The following is a 20,603-nucleotide window of genomic DNA, read 5'->3' on the forward strand; positions in this document are numbered from 1 at the left end:
GAGTTTGAATAAAATTGTGATAGCGGCGAAGATAAAAAAAAACAGGCTAGACAACCAAATAAAACTATTTACAATTGTTAGATTCTTATTTCTGACAACAATTGTTAAATATTGAAATTTCTATTATGTCTTATTTATAGCCAAAAGTATATTTTAAAGTGTCAGGTCAACCCCTTAAGACAGAGATAATCAAAAGTAATGTGTTCGCCATTCACTTATATTGCCATAAAGATAATAAAAATGGATTGCAGCTCACAAATCGATGCAAATCGTAGGCTTTTAAGTCGTATGGCCTTATATTGATGCATTTGCGGCTATTTAGTGAAAGTGTAGAGAAAAATGAGGCGAACAATTTGAAAATCAGTAGCCCAGAAGGCGACAGAAAAATGATTTAGACAAGTGCCGACATTACATGGCTGTAGAGGCAAGGGCAATGCTGGATAACAAGTAGCCGACACGAAAGCCATTAGTCAGCGATCTGTGTAGCCGCAATGGGGTTTTAAGTTTGCAACTTTATTAGTTGAAAATGAGTTGGGCCACACACAAAAAAGTTGGCCTGAGCAAATCCCTTTTTTATGTAGCCGAAGACTCGGCACGACACCTGCCCCATAAAACAGCCATTGGCAACTGAGTGAGCGAAAGCACTAGGAAAGAATCCAGAAAATTTATTTATTTCCGCTGGTATTTTTTTGGGGGAAAAGTTTTTACAGCCATAGAGTAAAGCCACAGTTATGCGGCCTTTGCGGCAGCTTTCCTGCTTTCGCCTGCCTGCCTGAATGTCTGACTGTTCATTTGTGGCGTATGCACAGGCACGTTCTACCAGATACATGGTTAGATACGAATTCTGGTTCATGCATAAAACACAGCAGCAGAAGTTAAGGCAGCATCTACAGGCTTGGCAAAACCATTGAGGCAACCCAACGTGGGACGCCAGCAATTTACGTTTTGTGGCAGCAACACCAGCAACTGCAGCAGCAGCAAGTCATTGGCCTGGCCACTTGGTCTGGCTCTAATAGATGCATATCATAGTTTCTGCCTACTTGAAAAGCCCTTGATTGCAATGGCCATCAGACAGTCGATACTCTCTAATAGAAGTGAGTTTTCTTCTTTAGTATTGTCTGAAGTGTTGGCTGACGATGTTTTCTTGCTGTTGATGGTGATGGTTATATATGTTGATGTTGCCACCCCCATAAGTAAATTTGCATATTAAAATTGAGTTGCAAATTGGATGCTTAAGAGACCGATAAATACTTTCTTTATAGTTGAGTTGGGCTGCGGTAGAAATGCGAGGCGAAAATTGTTAAATACCAAAATTGAAACTAAAGTGTCGACAACGAGCAACTTCCAACGTGCATCGGTAATGGCAATGGCAATGGCAACTAAAACGGCAGCCAGTTTGGGAAAAATGGTCAAAAGCCTAACACCTACCCGAGCAACAAAGTCAGCAAATATATTTGGTCATAAACAACGAAAGCTGTGTGCAAAAAACAAACCAAAACAAAAACTAAAAACTTAAAACATGTTGCAGCCTATGTCTAATGCTGCTTGTCTCATTTCAGGCGGCTCAATGATCATTAAAGCAGTAACAGCAGCAAGCAAAACAGCAGCAGCAGCAACAGCAACAACATTAACAGACCTTGTGGAAATTGAGGCAACAACACGAAGCCGAAGCCGAACTCAACATCGGGTTACGACTCGCGGGCTCTGAGCACGAAGAAAATCAAATTGTGATTAAGTTGACGGGCCGAAAGAAAGGTCTATAAAAGAATAAAGCGCGCCAAGGCTAGACATCAGTTTGATTTAAACTTGCAGGCAGTGCAAGACGTGTGCCGCCATCATCAAGCCAACCAGATCACCAGAGCTCATCGCCAGTATCAAGGATTAGTCCGGACACCTGACGTGTGTGTGTATATGTGTGACGACGCGTGTGTGTTTATGATATTGTGAGTGTGTGTGTGCAAATCTAAGTGCGTTCAATACACCAAAAAAGGAAAAAATCGAAAAACAAAATGACATTGAAACAAAAGCATGTGCGAGCTCAAGCTGTGAGCCTGCTGTTCATCTTAACAACACTCTGTCTAGCCGGCAATGGCGATGCGGCCACCGAGCAGCTAAACAATGTGATGCCTGGCGGCAATCAAAATGCCGGCGCAAGGACCTTGCTGCGTGTCTACGACGAATGCAATCGGGCCGAGAGTGGTTTTACGCCATGTCTGAAAAAGAAGGCCATCTCGTTTATAGACCGCATTGCGCCCATCGATGCGATTAACGTGGCTGATGGCATTAAGCTGATGCGCCTAGAGTCTGCGCCACGCCCACCTGCCTATAGCGAGAACGAACTGGAATCGACGCTGGCACGCTCCTCGGGCACCGATCGCGATACAAAACTAACAAACATGCTAATTGAGCGCTTAAGCTATTTCTTCAACGGCCACTCGCTGCAAGTTAGCTTCCCGAAATTGACTTCCGACGAGATTGGACGCGGCCTAGAGGAAGGTAAGCAAGCATGCCACAAACACAAACACTTGTTGCAGGCAAAAGCGTTATAATTGCAGTTACGTTAGGTTGCAAGCAAGCACCGCTAAATGCATGCATTGCGCGTGACAGTGACATAATTTTGCCCCACTTGCCACGGGCTGTTTGTTGCCTGCTGTCTCAGATGCTGCTGGTGTTGCTGCTTGGTGTCTGTTACCTCGTAATTGGGGCACCATCCGCTAGTTATTAGAGCCAAGATATGTATGTACGTATTGCATAGTTCTGCCTCTTAATTGTGTAGCTGGCAATGACATTGGCAAGCTAGCAGCTTGAAGCCTGGCCCATTTCCTTGGCAATTGCTTGCTCTTGCAGTTTGGCATATCATCTTTGCATTGTGTGTGTGTATGTGTGCTTATAAGTGAGGGAAATTCTTTGCTTTGGGAAAATGTGCAATTGTTTTTGTGGCACACACACAAAACACACGAAACTTGTTCTCCAAGCTTACGATGACCTAAAAAATCTGAACAACAACAACTACGAAAAAAGAACAAAACCAAAACATGAAAAACACAACACGATGATGAAAAATTGTCATGCCAGAACTTCATGTTGGCCAGCATAAAAATGTTAAATTTATGCACCCAACTCAAGACGAATTTCAAATGCCCTTTGAGAAAACAGATCAGCAGGCGAAGTAGAAGTGTATTGAAAAGTGTATCTTTGACAATTTTGTATTTATTTAAATGTTTCAGCAATGTTGTAAAATGCTCGAGCCAAGAATTGCCTACTAAAATAATATTGTTTTTGCGTGAGTAAATATACATGAAGAGAACGCCGCATTCAGTGGCAAAAGGTACTTGTGAAAATGCCTTCATCCCCCCTTTTGTTAACTTAACTGCACGACAACATGACACGGAGTGAGGCTTTAAGATGTCGAGGCATGACCGTGTCGAACGCAATGAAAGTGTGGGCCACGTTTCTCTTGGCTCTCTTTGGCTGGTGGGCCATGTTAATGACTTCTTGGCTGTCAATGACTTGCTTGCATCAATTACAATTTTGACACGAGCACTTAAAGCACTTTTTTTGTAAATTGGCGACAAGCAACAACATTTTCTCGCAATGAAAAGTGAACTTACTTTCACAGCGCATGGTTTGTCTTTTACTTTCAAATCATTGATCAAGATTTTCAATTGATACTCGGACTCGTACTCGTGGTCGCGTATTTTTGTTTCGTTTGTTGGCCAACACTTTCCCAATTGCCTGACCATATTTAGCTAATTGCAATTGCCTGCTCCAAAGCTGGTTATGAATGTCTTATTGCATTTATTTCGGCTGCGACGACAGCAGCCTTGGCCTTGGCCTTACCACCTGCTCAATGAATTTCACCACCAAAATACTAACAAGACAAAATACTATAAAAAGAAAGGTATCCCTGATGGCAGCAAAATGAAAGCCACACACGCTGAAGCCAAATAAAATTCTCACACAGCCTTTGTAACTTGGCAAATAGTCTGGCAAACTTTCACCAGCCAACTTGCAGCTGGAAAATTGTCTAAAGAAAACATCTCCATTGATAGCACGTACTAGACTAAAGACACGCATTCTTCATAATCATAAAGGGACGATGATGAAAGCGTGTGAAAATGAGAAAAAAAATTAAATAAAAGTATGAGTATAGTTATGACTAAGGCTATAATTGTTATAGTTGCTCTTCACTCAATTCTCTGCAGGTTTATGACACAAATTGAAAGTACTTGCGCGCTTTCTGACATGGATTTACAAAGTGTTTTTTTTTTTTCATCCTCATTTTCACTCTGCATTTGACTTTTATTGCAGGTCGCGGCAAGATGAAGAAAATGGGCATGATGATGGCCATGATGGTGGCAACAAAACTTATGGGCATGCTGCCCATTGCCATGGGAGCACTCTACATATTGGCGGGCAAGGCGTTAATTATCTCCAAGATTGCATTGCTCTTGGCCGGCATAATTGGACTGAAGAAACTCATGGCCGGCAAGTCATCGGGCGGCAGTTCCGGTTGGTCATCTGGCGGCGGCGGCGGTGGAGGCGGCGGTTGGTCCTCGGGCGGAGGAGGCGGCGGCGGCGGCGGTGGCTGGGACAGACGTTCGTTGACCGAAGCACAGGAGATGGCCTATCGTGCGCACAGCAGGCAGCAAGCAGCACAGCAGCAGCAACAACAGCAGCAGCAACAACAGTATCAGCAGACATTGGCGGCGGGACTGCAGCAGACGCAGACAAAGTCATAAGTCAAAGCGCACCCATAAGATACAAAAATTCAAAGTTCATAGCCACGTAGTTGCATTTATCTTGTAGATAAATCACAAATCACAAGCAGACATGAGACAAAGAGACACAGAGACAGACACAAGGAGAAAGATAAGCAAATTGTAATTAGATTTTTCAAGATAATTATCGACGCACTTTTTGCGCTCGCTTTGAGTGACTCTTGATGCGTTTCCGAACGGTTAATTCTGACTCTGAGCAACAGTTGCACCTATGGATACATCGCTGGAAATGTATCTGTAACGTGCGTTCACACTGTGCGTTATTAATGATTAGGCACATATGCATTATATAATCGATTACACGAGTATGTGACGCAATCTGTTCCATTCTACCGTCTACCGTTTTACTGTTAACCAACTATCCAGCTATCGACTTTAACTCTGACTGAACTCTATACGCGCTCTTTGCTTTGCTCTCTATCTGTCTACTATAATTTACAACATTCATACACACTCACACAGCACACAGTTCCTGTTACTTTTCAATTATTCATCATTCTTTGTCTAGCAAAGACGCCATCCACGCTCTGCACTCATTTCCAGCTCGCCTTTTTTCATTTTTCATTTCTCTTCGTTTTCTCGCGCACGCACTTCATGCATTTTGATTAAATTTATAGTGAGCTAAGTTCGTCGTCTAACTGTAGTTTAGATTATAATAATTTATTAACATTATTTATTTGATAGTTATAAGCGAGATTCGCATGTAAGCAGCAAAGTTTTCAAGAAACAAAAAGTTACAAAAAAATTTACAAATAAAACATTTACGAATCCAAATGTGCACCTCAATTTATTAAACATTTCAAAGGTCATCTTAAAGCTACATATCCAACATTTACGGACTCACGTGCGATTCCGCACGGTACTAAAAATGGCAAACACACATACATACCCACATGTCTGTTTCCTGTATACATATACCAACGTCTATTTCCTTGCCAACGAATGCGCCAAATGCCTTGAGGCCCATATGTTGTCTCTGTCCTCCCACTTCCACATTCAGTTCCAGTTCCAACTCTCATATCTGCCCCATAAACTTCATGGCGTGCCTGCCCTTGGCAATCGTTGGTACTCGTATTTATGTATAAACACACACACAAATAACATATATGTACTATATGGCGTGTCTGTCTGTCTAACTTGATTGTGTGAGATTGAGATTCCCTTGATGCTTTCATATAAATATCACAGATTACTTCACTGACAAGAGTTTATTGTTCCTGTTAGCTTGTTGCAGTCCATAAGCTGGAAGGAACAAGTGATTGGCTTGTTAACTAAATCCAAATGTTACTCCACTTTATGCTGTAAACTAGCTTATTCTTAGCACAAGTCAAGTTTGACTCTTATAGCGTATAATTGCCAATTATTTGCATGTGTTGTGTATTCGATACAAATTGATTTATCAACATTTTGGAAATAACTGCAAAGCAAGTTTACCAATCAGGTTACTTAAGCCGAAGAACAAAGCCAGTATTCTTGGTCTGTTTCTTCTTTTGCGGGTTTATTGCAAAACAATGAAATGATCGTAAAATTGTTTTAAATTAAATTATTCAACAACCTAAAATGGTTGACTCATAAATACTCTATTATCTCAAGTTTGTTGTGGTTTTCACTATTATCCTAAAGTTGTGAAATACCACAACACTTAACATATGATTTTATGATTTGTCATTTTGATATATTGCCCCGGAATATGTTTAATTCTCTAACATTTACTGCTGATCAACGATGACAGCTTTTATTTTTTACAGTTTTAATTAACCCTTTTTAGTCATTTATTTTAAACTGGTTATATAATTTGTTGGAGGTTTAATTGGGTTTTCTTTCCTCAGAAATAAAACACGAAAACAAATTATATTTTTTTAAAGTTTATTTTAACCTTGAAATAGGAAGAACGGGTTTTATTTTACAATAACATAGAGTGGATTCACAGTTTATTTCTTCCACCAGCCAGACTTGCCGGTCGACCAGCCACCATGGCCATATCCGCCACCATAACCACCATAGCCGCCAACATTGCCGCCATAGTTGCCACCATAGTTGCCACTGTAGCCACCATAGTTGCCGCCATAACCGCCACCATATCCTCCGCTGGTCGAAGTGGTTGTGATGACCTTGTAGACATCGACACGACCGCCATGGCCGCCTCCATAGCTACCGCCATGACCACCGCCATAGCCACCGCCATAGCCGCCGCCGTATCCACCACTGTATCCACCTCCATATCCGGAGTTGTATCCACCCCCATATCCGCCTCCATATCCGCTATTGTATCCGCCTCCATATCCGCCGCCATAACCACCTCCGTGTCCAGCGTCGATTACTTTAATGACTTGAACTCCACCAGATCCACCGCCATATCCGCCTCCATAGCCGCCACCATAGCCGCCACCATAGCCGCCACCATAGCCGCCACCATTGGACCAGCCACCGCCGTAGTTGCTGCCACCTCCATAGCCACCACCGCCGCCGCCCTTGAGAAGTCCCAAGAGTCCTGCATTTGCGGTTGCCACAGTTGCGGCCAAAGCCAAGAGACACACGAACAACTGAGCGAGAAAAACAGATTTAAAGTGTTGTGTTCAGTTGGCCTGAAGGACATTAATCCTTTGGCAAAAAGGCATCGTCGGGTCTCAAACTCACTTTCATCTCGTACCGAACGCTGTCAAAGCAGACGTTTAACTAATTCAAATTACCCAAAACGCTTTCAATTTAAGAGCTGATGATACCCCAGCTGTCTTAGCGAATGAATCTGATTAAAAACAAAAGCAACAGCCACATCCCAGGAATAACTAATTTCAAGTCAAGCACATTGACAAAGTGACGCATAAGTTGCTGTTGCTTCTGCTGCAGCGATGTCTCGACGCTGGCAAAAAACAACTCGACATGCTGACTGGAACGGTCTGAATGTTGGTCAGTTTTAGCGTTGCCCCGAAATTGAATTTATTACTTGCATTAGCGTCGCCTTAGGAAGTGTGGGTATTAAACTAGTTCTAGCTGAATTCGTTAATATTGAATTAATTTCAAACATTTCAAATTCAGTTCGAAAGAAGTCAATCTAGTTGGGATCATTCAATAGTGCTCTGGATCCAGTCAGCACAATTGATGATGACCGCTTGTGAGCATCAACAACTCAAATAGACACGTTATTTGTTATTATATTCTCGATTTGATTGTTGCTGCTTAAGTTTGGGGATTTTTTATGTTCTCGAATCAAATTCATATGTATAAACACTTTAATTTATAGGCAACACATAAAGATAGTTGTTCGTTCGGTCAGTGAATTGGCAGAAACTACAAATTTGATTTGAAAAGTAGTCAGACAAAGGGGGTGTGACCACGTTTAAACACTTCAAACAAAGCGATTGCGCGAATGGTAATAAAAATATTTAAATAAACACATAAAATCCCCAAATGGAGATTCACCTTTGTGTTTGTGCTTTGATGCTCCTCATATTTGTGATCGTTGCGGTTTCTATTGCGGTTGCTGTTGACGTTCATCTGCAACAGGCGCTAATTGCAAACTTGGCAATGAAAGATATGCGAATATTAATTAATGTTACTGTTAATGTCGCGTTTTATCTAATACTGGAATACCTTGTATACTATTATAATAGCATATTTTAAATACTTTACTCCAAATTATGCACACTTACCATAAACATACTTCCCTTAACAACATAGTTAGTAAGCAATAACTGTTAAGTGGTTTTTCATTCACACCTCCTGAGCAGTAATTCACAAGTGCAACAACACCCCAACACTTGCAGTTTCATAAACGGCTAAGCAACCTGGCTTAAGCCAATACTTTCCAACTTTTATAAATTTTCTTGCACTTACTACTTGTCCTCGATTGTCTTCGTAAAAAACTTTGCAGATGCTGTTAATTCTGTGGCACGAACTCAATTTTCTTTCCCGTAAGCTGCAAACTCGTTCAGCTTAAAAGTAGGCAACAAAAAGTATATGAAAGTGTCATTTGTATTTCTCAAAGCGCTTTGAAGTATGCAGCGTTTTTTCTTGCCGTCAGCAAGGCGCCTGAAAGCGTATGGCAACACTTCCAACGTTGCCGTTTTTAGGCTTAGAGCGAAAAGCAGGCCCAAAAGAAACTTTGAAAATATTGCATGTGGACTTAAATTTATTGCTAGAATAACTCATAAAGTCAGCGAGCACGCGCAGCTTAAATTTATGCTGTGTTGCACTTGATATGCACAAGCAGATGAATACAACTTAAAAGTGCACTTGGCGAATAACTTGTGTTGTACTGCAAAACTGTTGTTGCAGTGGAAAATTTAGCAGCAACATCTGTGTGGCAAGCTCAGAGCACCAATTATCACGCACGTCGCCCAAAGTACTTCAATAATTTAAACAAGCTCCCAGTCTAATGATCATTGCCATTGGACACACTTTCCACACCAAATTGCCGACCTCAAACTCTGGCAAAGACTTGCTCACTTATATAGAATGATAATGTCAAGAGCAAGTTGCATTTTACTTTGTGGTGAGTCGACAATAGCAACGTCAACGAGCCTGCAACACGCATTGTGGCATAAAAAGTGAAACTGTCAGTAGTGGAAGTGCAAGTGTTGAACGCAGTCACCTGCAAAGAGCCTTTAGAGTTGCTCTACGGAACTATTTTGTGTCCGAATACAATCATTTACAAACATAATTACTAATTAAAGCAACTACGCTTCAATGGTTATCATCAATTTTGAACTATAACTTATAGATGTGCCTAATCGTGAAGTTTTCCCCTCAATGCAATTCGGAAAACCGCATTCTGGTCAAGTGAATATTGCTTAGAAGTCAATTGATAATTTCGAGAGAAATTAACACATAATAGATGGGTGGCAAGTGGCAAGTGGTTTTTCAATCAAGATACGCATGGCCGCATACCACATTTGTGTAATTGCCAATGTGAGACGTCCTAAAGAAGGTGGCATACGTCGCAGTAAAAGTTAACAACAACAACATTTCTAATCAGCACTCGACTATTTATTCGACTAGCTAGTGGCCACTTTCGGCGAAAGGCCGTAAAATCACTCAAGTGGATCGCCCATAAAAATGTCTAGAGCTGCGAAGAATTTGGTTCACCAAAATCTGTAAGGTTTGGCTCAGTTCAATTCTAAACGGCGAGTGGATTACGTGTGCGTATGCGTGTTTGTTTTTTGATTTGGATTTGGGATTCGGTGTGTGTATTTATCAGTGTGTCAAGTGTAAATTGAAAAGGACTTCCGTGAAGATGTGGTATCAACAAATGTTTGTATTCGCCATTTATATACTGATTGCACAGACCAAGGCCGGCAGCGACAGTCGCTTTAATGGAGGCACTTCCGGCCTGCTGGCAACACAGCAGCAACATGAACAACAGCAGCTGCAGGAGTTGAACAATGAACAGCAGCAGCAGCATCAGCAACTCCAAGTGAATCTCAATGCCTGGCAGCCATTGTCGGGCCACAACAATTGGCTTATCCTGCAGGCAACAGCAGCAACATCAATGCAACGACAACAGGAGCAGCAACATCGACTTCCTGTCAATTACTACGCCTACAACCATCGCTATAATCCAAGGTCGACCTCCACAAATGATGTTGCCACTGTTGCCAACGGAAATTACAAACAGGTGCGAGCAAATCTAAACGATAGTCCCAGCTACGTGCTAGCCATAAGCCAGACGATGCGTCGCGGTCTCGGGGTTGAGGAGGTGGCAAATTCGATTGAAAACAGACGACAATTGCCTCCAACAGTTATGAAGGATGTCCAGGAAGTGGATATGCGTGGCACCCCGGAAGTGCGCGATGGCAACAACTTTAAGGCTTTAACGAATGGTGTTGATGTTGTTGCTGATGGCAGCGAAAAGCCTGCGGCATCTGTACTTGATATTGACAACTATTTGGCGCCCTTTGAGCAAGCTGTGCTCAAGGTGCGAAACTTTTGCGATACTTTGCGAAGCCTCATCAGCGTCGATAGCGATGTGGAAAGTGAAAACACGGAGGACGAGGAGGACGAGGAGAATAAGGAAGAGCAAGGTGCGTGTGGCTGTCGTGATTCTTAAGAATATTGAATAAGTTCTTTTTCATTACCAATTTTTGCGAGAATACACCGCTTATTTGAATTTCTTCTTTTATGCGCTTCAACGCTCAAAGGTCTGGACATTTAATTAACCACAAGACTGCCAATGCTTTTCCTTGCAGATGCTTCTATAACTTCCAGCAAATTGGATGGCAGAGCGAGAGCATCAATTTCAGCAACATCAAAGGAAGTTCAGGGACGCAACAGTCGTCTGGCCGCTACCTATCAAGGTCGCAAACTTAAAAAGCTTAAAAAGAAAATACAGAAATTGCTGCTACCTCTGCTGTTTGCCTACAAACTGAAGTTTCTGACACTGATACCAGTACTGATTGGTGGTCTAACCCTCCTGGTTGGTACCACCGGCTTGGCTGGATTCTTCTTTGCCCTGTTTACGGCAGTGATGAGTCTGAAGACATCAACAGGTGGTCATGGCAGCAAAGCGATTGTATTAAAGAAAATTTGAAATCCAAACAGATGCCGACGTTTACTTTGAGATTTAGGAGGTAACATGGCTTTGATTGGCCCACTTTGGGTAATAAACGAGTGAATGGCGATTGTATTGATAAGAAGTCGAGCCACCCAGTGAAATTAAGTAATATCGACAAACAGACGACGACCAAAATTAAATTACTTGTCGAAGTTCAGCTACTCTTTAATTTATTTATTTATTAGTTTATAAGGTCTTTATTTAGTTACAAAACAATTGTTAAGTGCAATTAATACCCATAAGTGTATTTTGTAATATAAAGTAGATCTCTAAAGAAGTTCAAAGATTCGATGGGAAGTTCTCCTTTAGAATTACATATTAATTCAGCTTGCATTTATTTTTGAAACATTATATAAAAAAAAGTTTATACGATATACTCTCTACTCTGTAATAAACTACATGCTATAATGTTTAACAAAATAATTATACCAGATGTGTTGGTTAGAGTAATTGCAGCCACAACAACAACGACGACAACCGGATGCCAGAAACCACTTTGGCACCCAAGTGACGTTAAGGGCTTTTAAGTTACCAACGTCTGGTCATGATATCTAACGACAGCTATGTTGGCGTCGACTTTGGTGTTGACGATGCCGATGTCGATGACGTTGGCGTTGGCGTTGACTGCGATTAGAGGTTGAAGCCACGCGCGTTGATTTTAATATGCGTGGACACCCCTTGAAAACAGTTACATACTCGTACTATGATTACAAACTCAGAGATTTCGACAGGTGATTGAAATTATACGAGTATTGGATAAGTTTGTTGTAAGTTTTGCCCCGGATGCATTTTGTTTTCAGTCTTAAAATAGCCATTAACAAAAGCACTTTAAGCATTGTTAATTTTGTTGTTTTGAACAATGAGTTCGGTGGGTGTGTTTAATTCGATTAAACGTAAAATTAATATATGCCCACATAAATTAGTGCAATTTAAATGATTCCAACACAAAATTGGAATTTTTCTCATTTTAATAAATATGCTTAACAATTTGGTAATTGGGCGTAGGTGGTAATTGAATGCATATAATTTTGAAACTAATTGAACATCAGAAAAAAATAGATCCAAATAAATTTTCAATTATATTTTCACTAAAGCACTCAGCAACATTTTTGGCAACTAATTAAATTAAGTCGTGCGTCAACAAAATTTCGTTGTGGTTGAATATTGTGATTTCAAATTAAAAGAACAATAGAAATTATGCGAATACAAAGTTCATAATTTTGATGACCATATGAGGGGTGCATGGAAGCAGGTTTGTTTCAGTTTGTCATAAAGCAAAAGTTGCATTACAATATGAGAAATGGTTGAGCATTGCAATTGAAACATGTTTTTGGCATAATAAATGAAGCTCTCTTTGACCCTTGGAACGCCACACAAGGAAAATGAAAATTTCAACTGTGATGTCTGCGGTTGGCATTTCTCTACTAAAATGTATTCAGTTGAAATGACAAGTGAACCGCAACGCGCCATGCAAAGTGCTTACCGACGATAATGAAGAGTTTTTACTTGATGATGTCTAAGCCAAAACAGCCACCAACAGCAACAGCAACAACTGCAGTAATAACAATAGTAACAACAACAACAGTAACAGACAGACAGCAACTGTAAACCGTTTATTAAAGTAGGGAAACTTAATGTGTGTTCACGCTCAAGTAAAACCGAATCGAAAAGCAGAACCAAAGAAAGCAAAAAAAGCGAAAGAGTAGATAGAAATAAACTAAATAGAAAAATTATATGAACACATCATAATAGAACAAAATGCAGTAGTAGCAGCAATCGAGGTAAATGAAACGCATTCGAGTGCATCGATTTACTATGTTCGAGACTTAATCAGATTATTAGCTAGTTAGTTGGCGTGGGCCTGTTTACCGCTCTTCTCAGTTGATTTAGAAGTGCGCTACCGTGTAGAACAATGCTGTTGTCTCGTCTCGTCTTATGTGTGTCCTGTTGCATAGGCCTTGGTCAGGCCTATAGCCTGCCACCTGCAGTGCAACTGGGCGGTGTCGTTGTCGCTGCTGTTGAGCAACATGCGGCACAAGAGTTGGCTGTGGCAAGGCAGCGCCAAGAACGTGAGTGGCTGGAGCAGACAGCGCAGCAACTAAGCAAATTGCTGCAGAATAAATTGAGCGCTGAGCAAGTGGCCAGTTTCTTGGATACGTGGACAGCCGAAGGTTTGCAGACAACTTTCTAGCCAACAGTCTGTATCATCTTAATTCTCGCTACAGGTCGCGGAAAACATTCCAAGAAGTCGAAGAAGTTGCTGAAGTTGCTTTATCCATTGTTGGGTGCAGCTGTGTTGGCCAAGCTCATTTTGTTGCCCTTGATCTTGAAATGGCTAACGGCGCTGTCGGCTTCATCATTTGTTATGGGTAAAATAGCGTTAGCTACGTCGGGTTTGTTGGCATTCAAATCGATGCTATCGAATACGCATGCTCATGATCGCGTCGAGATCGTGCATTCATCGGCGCCAACACTCAAGAGTTATCATGGTGATCTATCGTCAAGTGGCAGTAGTTGGATACCAATGCGGCATCCTTACATACCGCTTGCCATCACAAAGGATGCGGCTTATCGGGTGCCACCATTGAGCACTAAGGAAGTGAATAAGCCATTCCTTTAGAGCCGAGTTGGCAATACAAATGTGTAGAGTGCTAGTGTTAATGTTAGACAATAAGCTAATAAAGCCGCCACATAACTTCAGCTTGAGCTGCGTCGTCAAAAGTTAATTAGCACATGCGAACGTAGTCAAATGATGTTACGTGGACCCAAAAGCCAAAACCGACAATGCGTCAGTGAGACAATGCCTCAATGCGTGCACAGAGCCGTTATGCATAAAACGGTTTATTGCGCATGCGCGACAACAGACGTCAGACATCAGACAACCGACAACCGACGACCGACTGACAGCGGCCAAGACGAACTTCCGCAAGTGCGTGTTGCAATAAAAGGGGGGCCAACAAAAAATGTACGGCTTATGTAAAGGCAAAGTCAATAAACAGGTCGTCACAAATCAATCAGCATGCAGCAGATGCAGTGCTCGGCAATCAGCTGCCAGCCATCAACAGCTTGGGTGGCCTCAGTGCACGAGGCAACACCCATTGAAGATTACGCCACACAAATTATGATTAACTCTAAGGGCCATTCTCAGTAATTTCTTGTTGTCTTCTAATTATTATTGCATATTGCAGCATTAAACAAAGAACTGGCAACTATCCAAGTTGTTCCCTTGTGACTTAAGCAAGGGCTTCCACTAAAGTGAAGCGACGAACATGAAGCCGGAGCTGTGGACGAAACTTGGCACGCAAGTGAAAGTTGTAGGGCGCACAGTTTATGGTAAAACACAACTACAATTGCAGGCAGGCAGGTTAACAAAAGCACAACAACAGAGAAACAAACAACAACTGCAGAGTGACAACGATGTCGCATGCTAGACGCGTATCTAACAAATCGATCAACAACAAGGCGTCGCTCTGTGTCTCTGAGTTTTCAAGTCTCGTGTCTCTTCTTTCTAGGTAAAATGTTGAAAGTGAAGCTGCAAGCGGGTGTTGTCATCATGTTGCCTCGCATCGCATCTCCCCATCTCTCCGTTGACAACATTCTCAGCCGTCGTCGCGATGACTGCGCAATGTTTGCGGCTCTCACGAGATTACTTAACCAGACCATTTAGCATAGGCACAACGATAGCAACGACAATAGCACAAAACTACAGCTAGAGCTACAACAACTTGTGGTGTTTGTTGTTTGAACATTTGTGTCATCAATTTCACTTTCTTTCAGGCCTGGGCAAACGGCTCAAACAACACGATAGTATTGTTAATGCTAACCCAAACCTAAACCCTATTCGCTTGGAAAGTGAGTGCACTCCCACAGGCGTACTTAATCGATTCGGTTGGGCCTCAAAAGCCAAGGAAAATGTGCTCAGCTAGATCTTATGGCTCATAAGTCAATAGCTCAGCCAAACATTTGGCCACAATGTCAATGGTATATCGCAACCAAGTGCCAAACGCGCTGGGCAAAGTGAATTGAATTTGCTTTGGGGTTGCCTTCATGTGCCCCGCAACTTATTGGCTTATGAATATTTTAACAACATATACGTAAACCCAAAAAAAAAAACCTAAAAACCCTAAAATTGCCTGCTGCACTTTCTCAGGTAACTTCTCGTCTCGTGTCGTTTCGTCTCATCTCATAACGACGAAGACTACGCACAATATTGACAATTCATATTTGCGCAAATGAAAAGAAAATCAATTTCACCTGTTGGTATTTATGCGTTTAACCCAAAAACGTTCAAAATACATTTTTTTGTTGCCATTCGTTGCCTTTTCATCATACATATTTATTTATGTTTTTACTATTTTCCCCATCTATTTTTAACTCTTGCTCACACTCAGAAGATATTAAGCGAATTCACTTACGAGCAGAACTCAACTAACTATGGTAGGTAAATACTTGCTGCAAATTCCGCATCATGTGACCTGATTACAATGCGGTATATACTTATATAATCTCGCATGCATGTACTATGAGAGATCTCAATACACAATTGACATGCGAAACTTTAAGTTAATGTAGCCAAATTCTTGCAAAAACGCAAATGGGTCAATAGAACGCACGCTGCGTAGTCAGACTCAGACTCGAGTTGGACTTCAAATTAAGCCTGGCTAATTTGAGAAGTAAACGTGCTTGGCAACGACAGCAAACACTGTGAGTGACCGTCAACAAAAATACCCTAAGTTATACCAATATATAATATATCTCTTAATGAAAATTCAAAACAAATTATTTATATATTTTTGAATACGCTTCGTATATTACAATTATAGGTTACAAACATATCAGACATTTAGGCTGATGTTATATAAATTATTAAATATAATAAACAAAAATATTTTTAAACATGTATTATAAAGTGTTAGAGTAGAGTATAAATATTTCGATAAACAGCCATCGACAGCAATGGCCACACCTTGAGTCTACTCAGAGCGTCTGACGACGTCGAAAGTATGCGGCCCAATTGGTTTATGGCCACTTGTTGCGGTTAATTGTGTGACGCCAGCCAGCAAATTTCACAAACACACACTCGCCAACTGAAGCTTATTGATTTCATATAGAAATGTAAAGCCAAACATCCATATAAACATCAACATTGATGTTTTGGCAAGGTTCGCCCGCGCCCTGGACTCGCTGCGGCTGTCAAAAACGCATTACAAGAAAGCAAAAGAAACATGAAAACGGAAAAGAAAAACAAAAACAAAAAGTATATGTTTAGTACTAAAGAAGAAAGGTTAGCAACATTGACAGCTGTCCAGTAAAAAAGAGAAATTATTTATGATTGGCATTTAGAAATTTGGTTTGATTTGACATTTAGCTTGGCAATTGATAACTGAATTACATTTGACTTTTTGTGTGTTGGTCTGTGTGCGGCAGCAACATGTTGCAGGAATGGGCGAAATCAGGTTCCGAATTCAGTTCCACTCCCATTGCGAATTGCGAAATTAACCAGAAAAAATTACATAACTTTCACTCATGACGATGACGCTAAACGCGTTGCGTCGTCAATGAATGAATGCGAAACTGGACCGCAAAAAGTTGTAAGTTGTGATCAAGAGACTGCTGGGGTAAAATAGGGTTACCAAAAGGCATGGTGAGTTATCATCAATGAATGCGTGAAGTCAAGTCAAGTCATGAGCTCTTCGAATGTGGCAACCAAATGAAATATTTAGCATGCCGCGAGCTGCAATAAAGCCGGCTACGCCTGGCTATGCTAATGAGCGCAACAAGTGAATCACTAGTCAAGATTGAGACCAGGTATTTGAGGTATGCCTATCGCACTTTCTTTTTCTTTCCATCTGCAGCTGTTGTTGTTGTTGTTGTTTTGCCGTTTTAGGCTGCTAAAACAATAACCGAAAATAACAGAAAATAAAGGCGCGTCACTCATACGCAGCGTGTTGCCAGCCGACACCCGTGGGTTCAGCTAAATCCACAGAGCAATAACAACCACACAAATGGGTACAACATTTAGTGTCGCATATCGTTGTAATATAAATGAAAGTGAGTGAATTGAGATTCGTTTTTTTTTTCTCTCTTTTTCTTTTTATTTTGGTACTTTGGTACTTTTGAATGGATTGTCTTTAATAAGCTGGGATAATAAAAAATACGAAAAAAAGCAATTTGTATTATTTCGATTATATGGTCGGCATTTGTATAAAACTTGGGTTTTATGTTGCACTGTGACAATAGAAATGTCATATTAATTGTGTAGAGGAAACGTGACTGGGAAATCTTTGATGACGAATCTATTACAGACGTTTTTGAGTTCACAGCATTAAAATGTATTTTAATTAGCGAAAAGAAAATCAAAAACTTTACTTCTAAATTCGATAACAAATTCCAATGCCAATGGATTTTTTTTTTTTGAGCGTGTCAATCAAATCTAACAGATTCCAATTGAAAATGATTAGCACTCTCTACCATCTACACTCTCCTCAACAAATTACACAACCCAAAAAAAAAAAACCGAGGCTCGATAATGATCGCAGAGGTGCTAAATAATATTTCACCATAGCACTGACCAAAAAGGGCAAACACAAGATGACCCATTTAAGGCAGCAATAATGGCAGGCTCGAAATATGCGGCAACCGGATTAATAAATTAGCAAATTGCCGGCTTCGATATTGCGATACAGTCGCGAGTCGGAATGAAAGTGGCTCAGACCGTGGGTAAATAACATGACAACTCAGCCGCTTGGGAGGGCGTGTGTATCGATGCGATCTTTTTCTTCTTTTTTTTTTGTGTTGGTCCATAATTACCTGAGCTTGAGCCCATGGGCCAGCCAATGATGCCAATTGTTTGCATTACGCGAGCCACATGCTCGCTCTACTGGCCAAGTCCAAGTACAAGTTTCTCTCCGCGCACACTCTGACGTCGACGTTGAAGCTGAAGCTGAAGTTGACGGATGACGACAACGCGAGCATCGACGCAACGTCGGCATCGGCATCGACATCGACGTTGGCGTCGCTGCCGAAATAAAAACTCACAGTCAGCGCGGAAGAAAGAAGAAAGAAATGAACATATTCACTTAACAAACAAGTTGACTTTATTTTTTGATGTTGTTGCTTGGCCCGTTTGGGTCGTTGTTATTGTTGTGTTGCTGTCGGTGTCGATTGTTGTTGTTCCCTAGATTTTATGCATGTGCTCAGTGCCTTTTTCGCGTCTTTTTTTTTTTTTGGTAGCTTCCGCAGTCAGCGACAGCGTCTGCGGCTGCGTCTTGGCGGCTTTTGTTTAATTTACTTTTAAATTGTTTTGTAATGCGTGCGGCGACTGCGACGTCTGCCGCCAACGGCAGCTGCGCAGCTGCAACAAAATCGCCCAATATAAAAGGCTAGACGTCGACTGACTTATACATCAAATTCATCTCAGCTCTCTCAAGCTCAGCAGAAGCAGCAGCAGCTCGTCAAGGATTAAAACGCGTCGCGTATTCTTAAAAAACAAACGAAATTAACCGAAAATGAAAGTGTTCGCCATTGCCTGTGTGAGCCTCTTGGTGGCCAGCTGCGCTTGGGCCGCTCCCAGCGTGCAAGATAACAAAATCGAAAGTGATAACACATTCGGTCGGGCCGCTCGCTACTTGGGCGCCTGCCTCGAGAGCGATGAAATGGCCACCTGTTTGGCCGTCAAAGGCATTACCGCATTGAATCGTGCTGCCAGGAGCAACAACATTGAGCTGGTCAATGGCGTAACCTTCCAGAGGTGTGTGTGTTTTATTTTGTGAAAGTGTTGAAAGTGAATTTCTTATGCAAAATGCACTAGAATGTTATGCAAAGTGAAAGCGAAACTATACAACAAGTTCTAAGTTGTGTTTGTTCCATGTTCGTTGCAGAGATCCAGCCAACCCTGTGCAGCGCAGCGGCAAATCCCTCAGCGAACAGGATATCTACGCTGAGTTGCCTCAAAACTCCGAGGAGCGTAATGGCCGTCTGGTTGATTTGGCCATCTCCAGTGTGAGCGACTTCCTGACCACCCACAACCTGGAATTCAAAATGCCCGCCGAGACCACCCAACAGGTTGCTCGTGCTCTCGATGAAGGTATGTTGTAATAAATAAAAGCTTACCATCTAGTTAACTAACTTCACCATCTGTTTACCAATTATTTAGGCCGTGCCAAGATCAAGAAAGTGATTGGCCCCGTCGCTTTGGCTATTGGTGCTAAGCTCTTCGCTGTCATTCCTCTGGTGCTTGGTTTCCTCGCTCTGTTGACCTTCAAGGCTGTGATCGTCGCCAAGCTTGCCTTCTTCCTGGCCATCCTGGTTGGCGGCTCTCGTCTGTTGGGCGGATTCGGCAACAAGTTCGGCGGCAACTCGTACAGCGGCTACAACGCTAACACCTACTCCGTGCCCGCCAGCGCCAGCTGGAGCTCGGGTGCCTCTTCTGGCTATCCCTATGCTCGTAGCATCGACACCGACGCCCAGCAGTTGGCCTATGCCGGACAGCAGCAGGAGCAGCAATAAGCACTTGACACTCGAATAGTGTGAAGCCTTTTGGGCTGAGAATGTGCCTTCAATTTGAAATATCTAGAGCTTAAGTAATTTATTCAAAGACGTTTGCTTACTTAATTTATTGTACTACATCTACATATTATTACGCACAATTCAAGACATCAGCAAAATAGTCAAGTTGAATGTTTGTCATCAAAATAAATGCGATTAATTCCATAAGATAACCTGTTACTACAATATTTGTTGATGGATGTTAAGGTTAATTTGCATAATTTTCGACCAGGTCACATACACAGCAATTAATTAAACTGTGGCATGACTTTCCCATAACTACTTTGCAACTGGTTGAACAAGTATGTGAACTTAACACGTGAAGCAACAAGTTTGCTCTCTCAATTAAAACTTTTGGCCAGGTTCTACAGAGTTTTGTCTTCTTCCCAGCCACATGTGGCAAACACACTCACAAATGGACGCCCTTGTCTTTGCCACAAAGTTAATTGATACGAGTGTGTGTGTGTGTGCTCGTAGTTTTGACAAAATGCCACGCCTTGTTATTGAGGTGTTTGCTTTTTTGTTGGGCCTGTTTTCGGCTGTTTGCCTTGGCATGTTAATTGTTGTTTACAGTCAGAAACTTTCTACTTATGCGCATAAAAATGTCACTTGACGCGATCGAAAAGATATATGCGAGCATGTGCTACAATTCAGCTTTCTTTTGCACAGATTTGTTAGAGATTTAGAAGCAATTGAAATAGAAAACGAACAAACGAACCTACCTA

General features: G+C 41.6%; 5 protein-coding genes across 5 annotated transcripts; 4 read left to right on the forward strand and 1 right to left on the reverse strand.

Moving 5' to 3' along the window:
• Window positions 1-1,785: 1,785 nt before the first annotated feature.
• Window positions 1,786-5,569, forward strand: LOC117573446 (uncharacterized). Its single transcript, XM_034256667.2, has 2 exons — window positions 1,786-2,496; window positions 4,312-5,569. Exons 1-2 carry the CDS (start codon window positions 2,010-2,012, stop codon window positions 4,740-4,742), a joined length of 918 nt encoding a protein of 305 aa, XP_034112558.1. The 5' UTR covers window positions 1,786-2,009; the 3' UTR covers window positions 4,743-5,569.
• A 1,062-nt stretch (window positions 5,570-6,631) lies between these two features.
• On the reverse strand, window positions 6,632-7,530 carry LOC117575182 (uncharacterized). Its single transcript, XM_034259291.2, has 2 exons — window positions 7,419-7,530; window positions 6,632-7,324 (listed from the first exon to the last, which is right to left on the reverse strand). The coding sequence occupies exons 1-2, from the start codon at window positions 7,422-7,424 to the stop codon at window positions 6,713-6,715; spliced, it is 618 nt and encodes a 205-aa protein (XP_034115182.2). The 5' UTR covers window positions 7,425-7,530; the 3' UTR covers window positions 6,632-6,712.
• Window positions 7,531-9,615: 2,085 nt separating this feature from the next.
• On the forward strand, window positions 9,616-11,455 carry LOC117573447 (uncharacterized). Its single transcript, XM_052006772.1, has 2 exons — window positions 9,616-10,801; window positions 10,967-11,455. Exons 1-2 carry the CDS (start codon window positions 10,015-10,017, stop codon window positions 11,305-11,307), a joined length of 1,128 nt encoding a protein of 375 aa, XP_051862732.1. The 5' UTR covers window positions 9,616-10,014; the 3' UTR covers window positions 11,308-11,455.
• Window positions 11,456-13,243: 1,788 nt separating this feature from the next.
• On the forward strand, window positions 13,244-13,960 carry LOC117573448 (uncharacterized). Its single transcript, XM_034256669.2, has 2 exons — window positions 13,244-13,502; window positions 13,557-13,960. The coding sequence occupies exons 1-2, from the start codon at window positions 13,244-13,246 to the stop codon at window positions 13,949-13,951; spliced, it is 654 nt and encodes a 217-aa protein (XP_034112560.1). The 3' UTR covers window positions 13,952-13,960.
• A 4,770-nt stretch (window positions 13,961-18,730) lies between these two features.
• LOC117575263 (uncharacterized) lies at window positions 18,731-20,051 on the forward strand. Its single transcript, XM_034259399.2, has 3 exons — window positions 18,731-19,081; window positions 19,212-19,417; window positions 19,487-20,051. Exons 1-3 carry the CDS (start codon window positions 18,840-18,842, stop codon window positions 19,837-19,839), a joined length of 801 nt encoding a protein of 266 aa, XP_034115290.1. The 5' UTR covers window positions 18,731-18,839; the 3' UTR covers window positions 19,840-20,051.
• Window positions 20,052-20,603: the final 552 nt, after the last annotated feature.

Source organism: Drosophila albomicans, chromosome 2R, assembly GCF_009650485.2.
Source record: "Drosophila albomicans strain 15112-1751.03 chromosome 2R, ASM965048v2, whole genome shotgun sequence".
Lineage (NCBI taxonomy): Eukaryota > Metazoa > Arthropoda > Insecta > Diptera > Drosophilidae > Drosophila > Drosophila albomicans.

Bases quoted from the DNA above. Each gene is read 5' to 3' on its own strand.
- LOC117573446 (XM_034256667.2), top strand. From the start codon at position 2,010: ATGACATTGAAACAAAAGCATGTGCGAGCTCAAGCTGTGAGCCTGCTG. The intron at 2,497-4,311 runs GTAAGCAAGCAT...CTTTTATTGCAG, and splicing joins TGGACGCGGCCTAGAGGAAG to GTCGCGGCAAGATGAAGAAA.
- LOC117573447 (XM_052006772.1), top strand. From the start codon at position 10,015: ATGTGGTATCAACAAATGTTTGTATTCGCCATTTATATACTGATTGCA. The intron at 10,802-10,966 runs GTGCGTGTGGCT...TTTTCCTTGCAG, and splicing joins GGAGAATAAGGAAGAGCAAG to ATGCTTCTATAACTTCCAGC.
- LOC117573448 (XM_034256669.2), top strand. From the start codon at position 13,244: ATGCTGTTGTCTCGTCTCGTCTTATGTGTGTCCTGTTGCATAGGCCTT. The intron at 13,503-13,556 runs GTTTGCAGACAA...TTCTCGCTACAG, and splicing joins GGATACGTGGACAGCCGAAG to GTCGCGGAAAACATTCCAAG.
- LOC117575263 (XM_034259399.2), top strand. From the start codon at position 18,840: ATGAAAGTGTTCGCCATTGCCTGTGTGAGCCTCTTGGTGGCCAGCTGC. The intron at 19,082-19,211 runs GTGTGTGTGTTT...TGTTCGTTGCAG, and splicing joins AATGGCGTAACCTTCCAGAG to AGATCCAGCCAACCCTGTGC. The intron at 19,418-19,486 runs GTATGTTGTAAT...CCAATTATTTAG, and splicing joins TGCTCGTGCTCTCGATGAAG to GCCGTGCCAAGATCAAGAAA.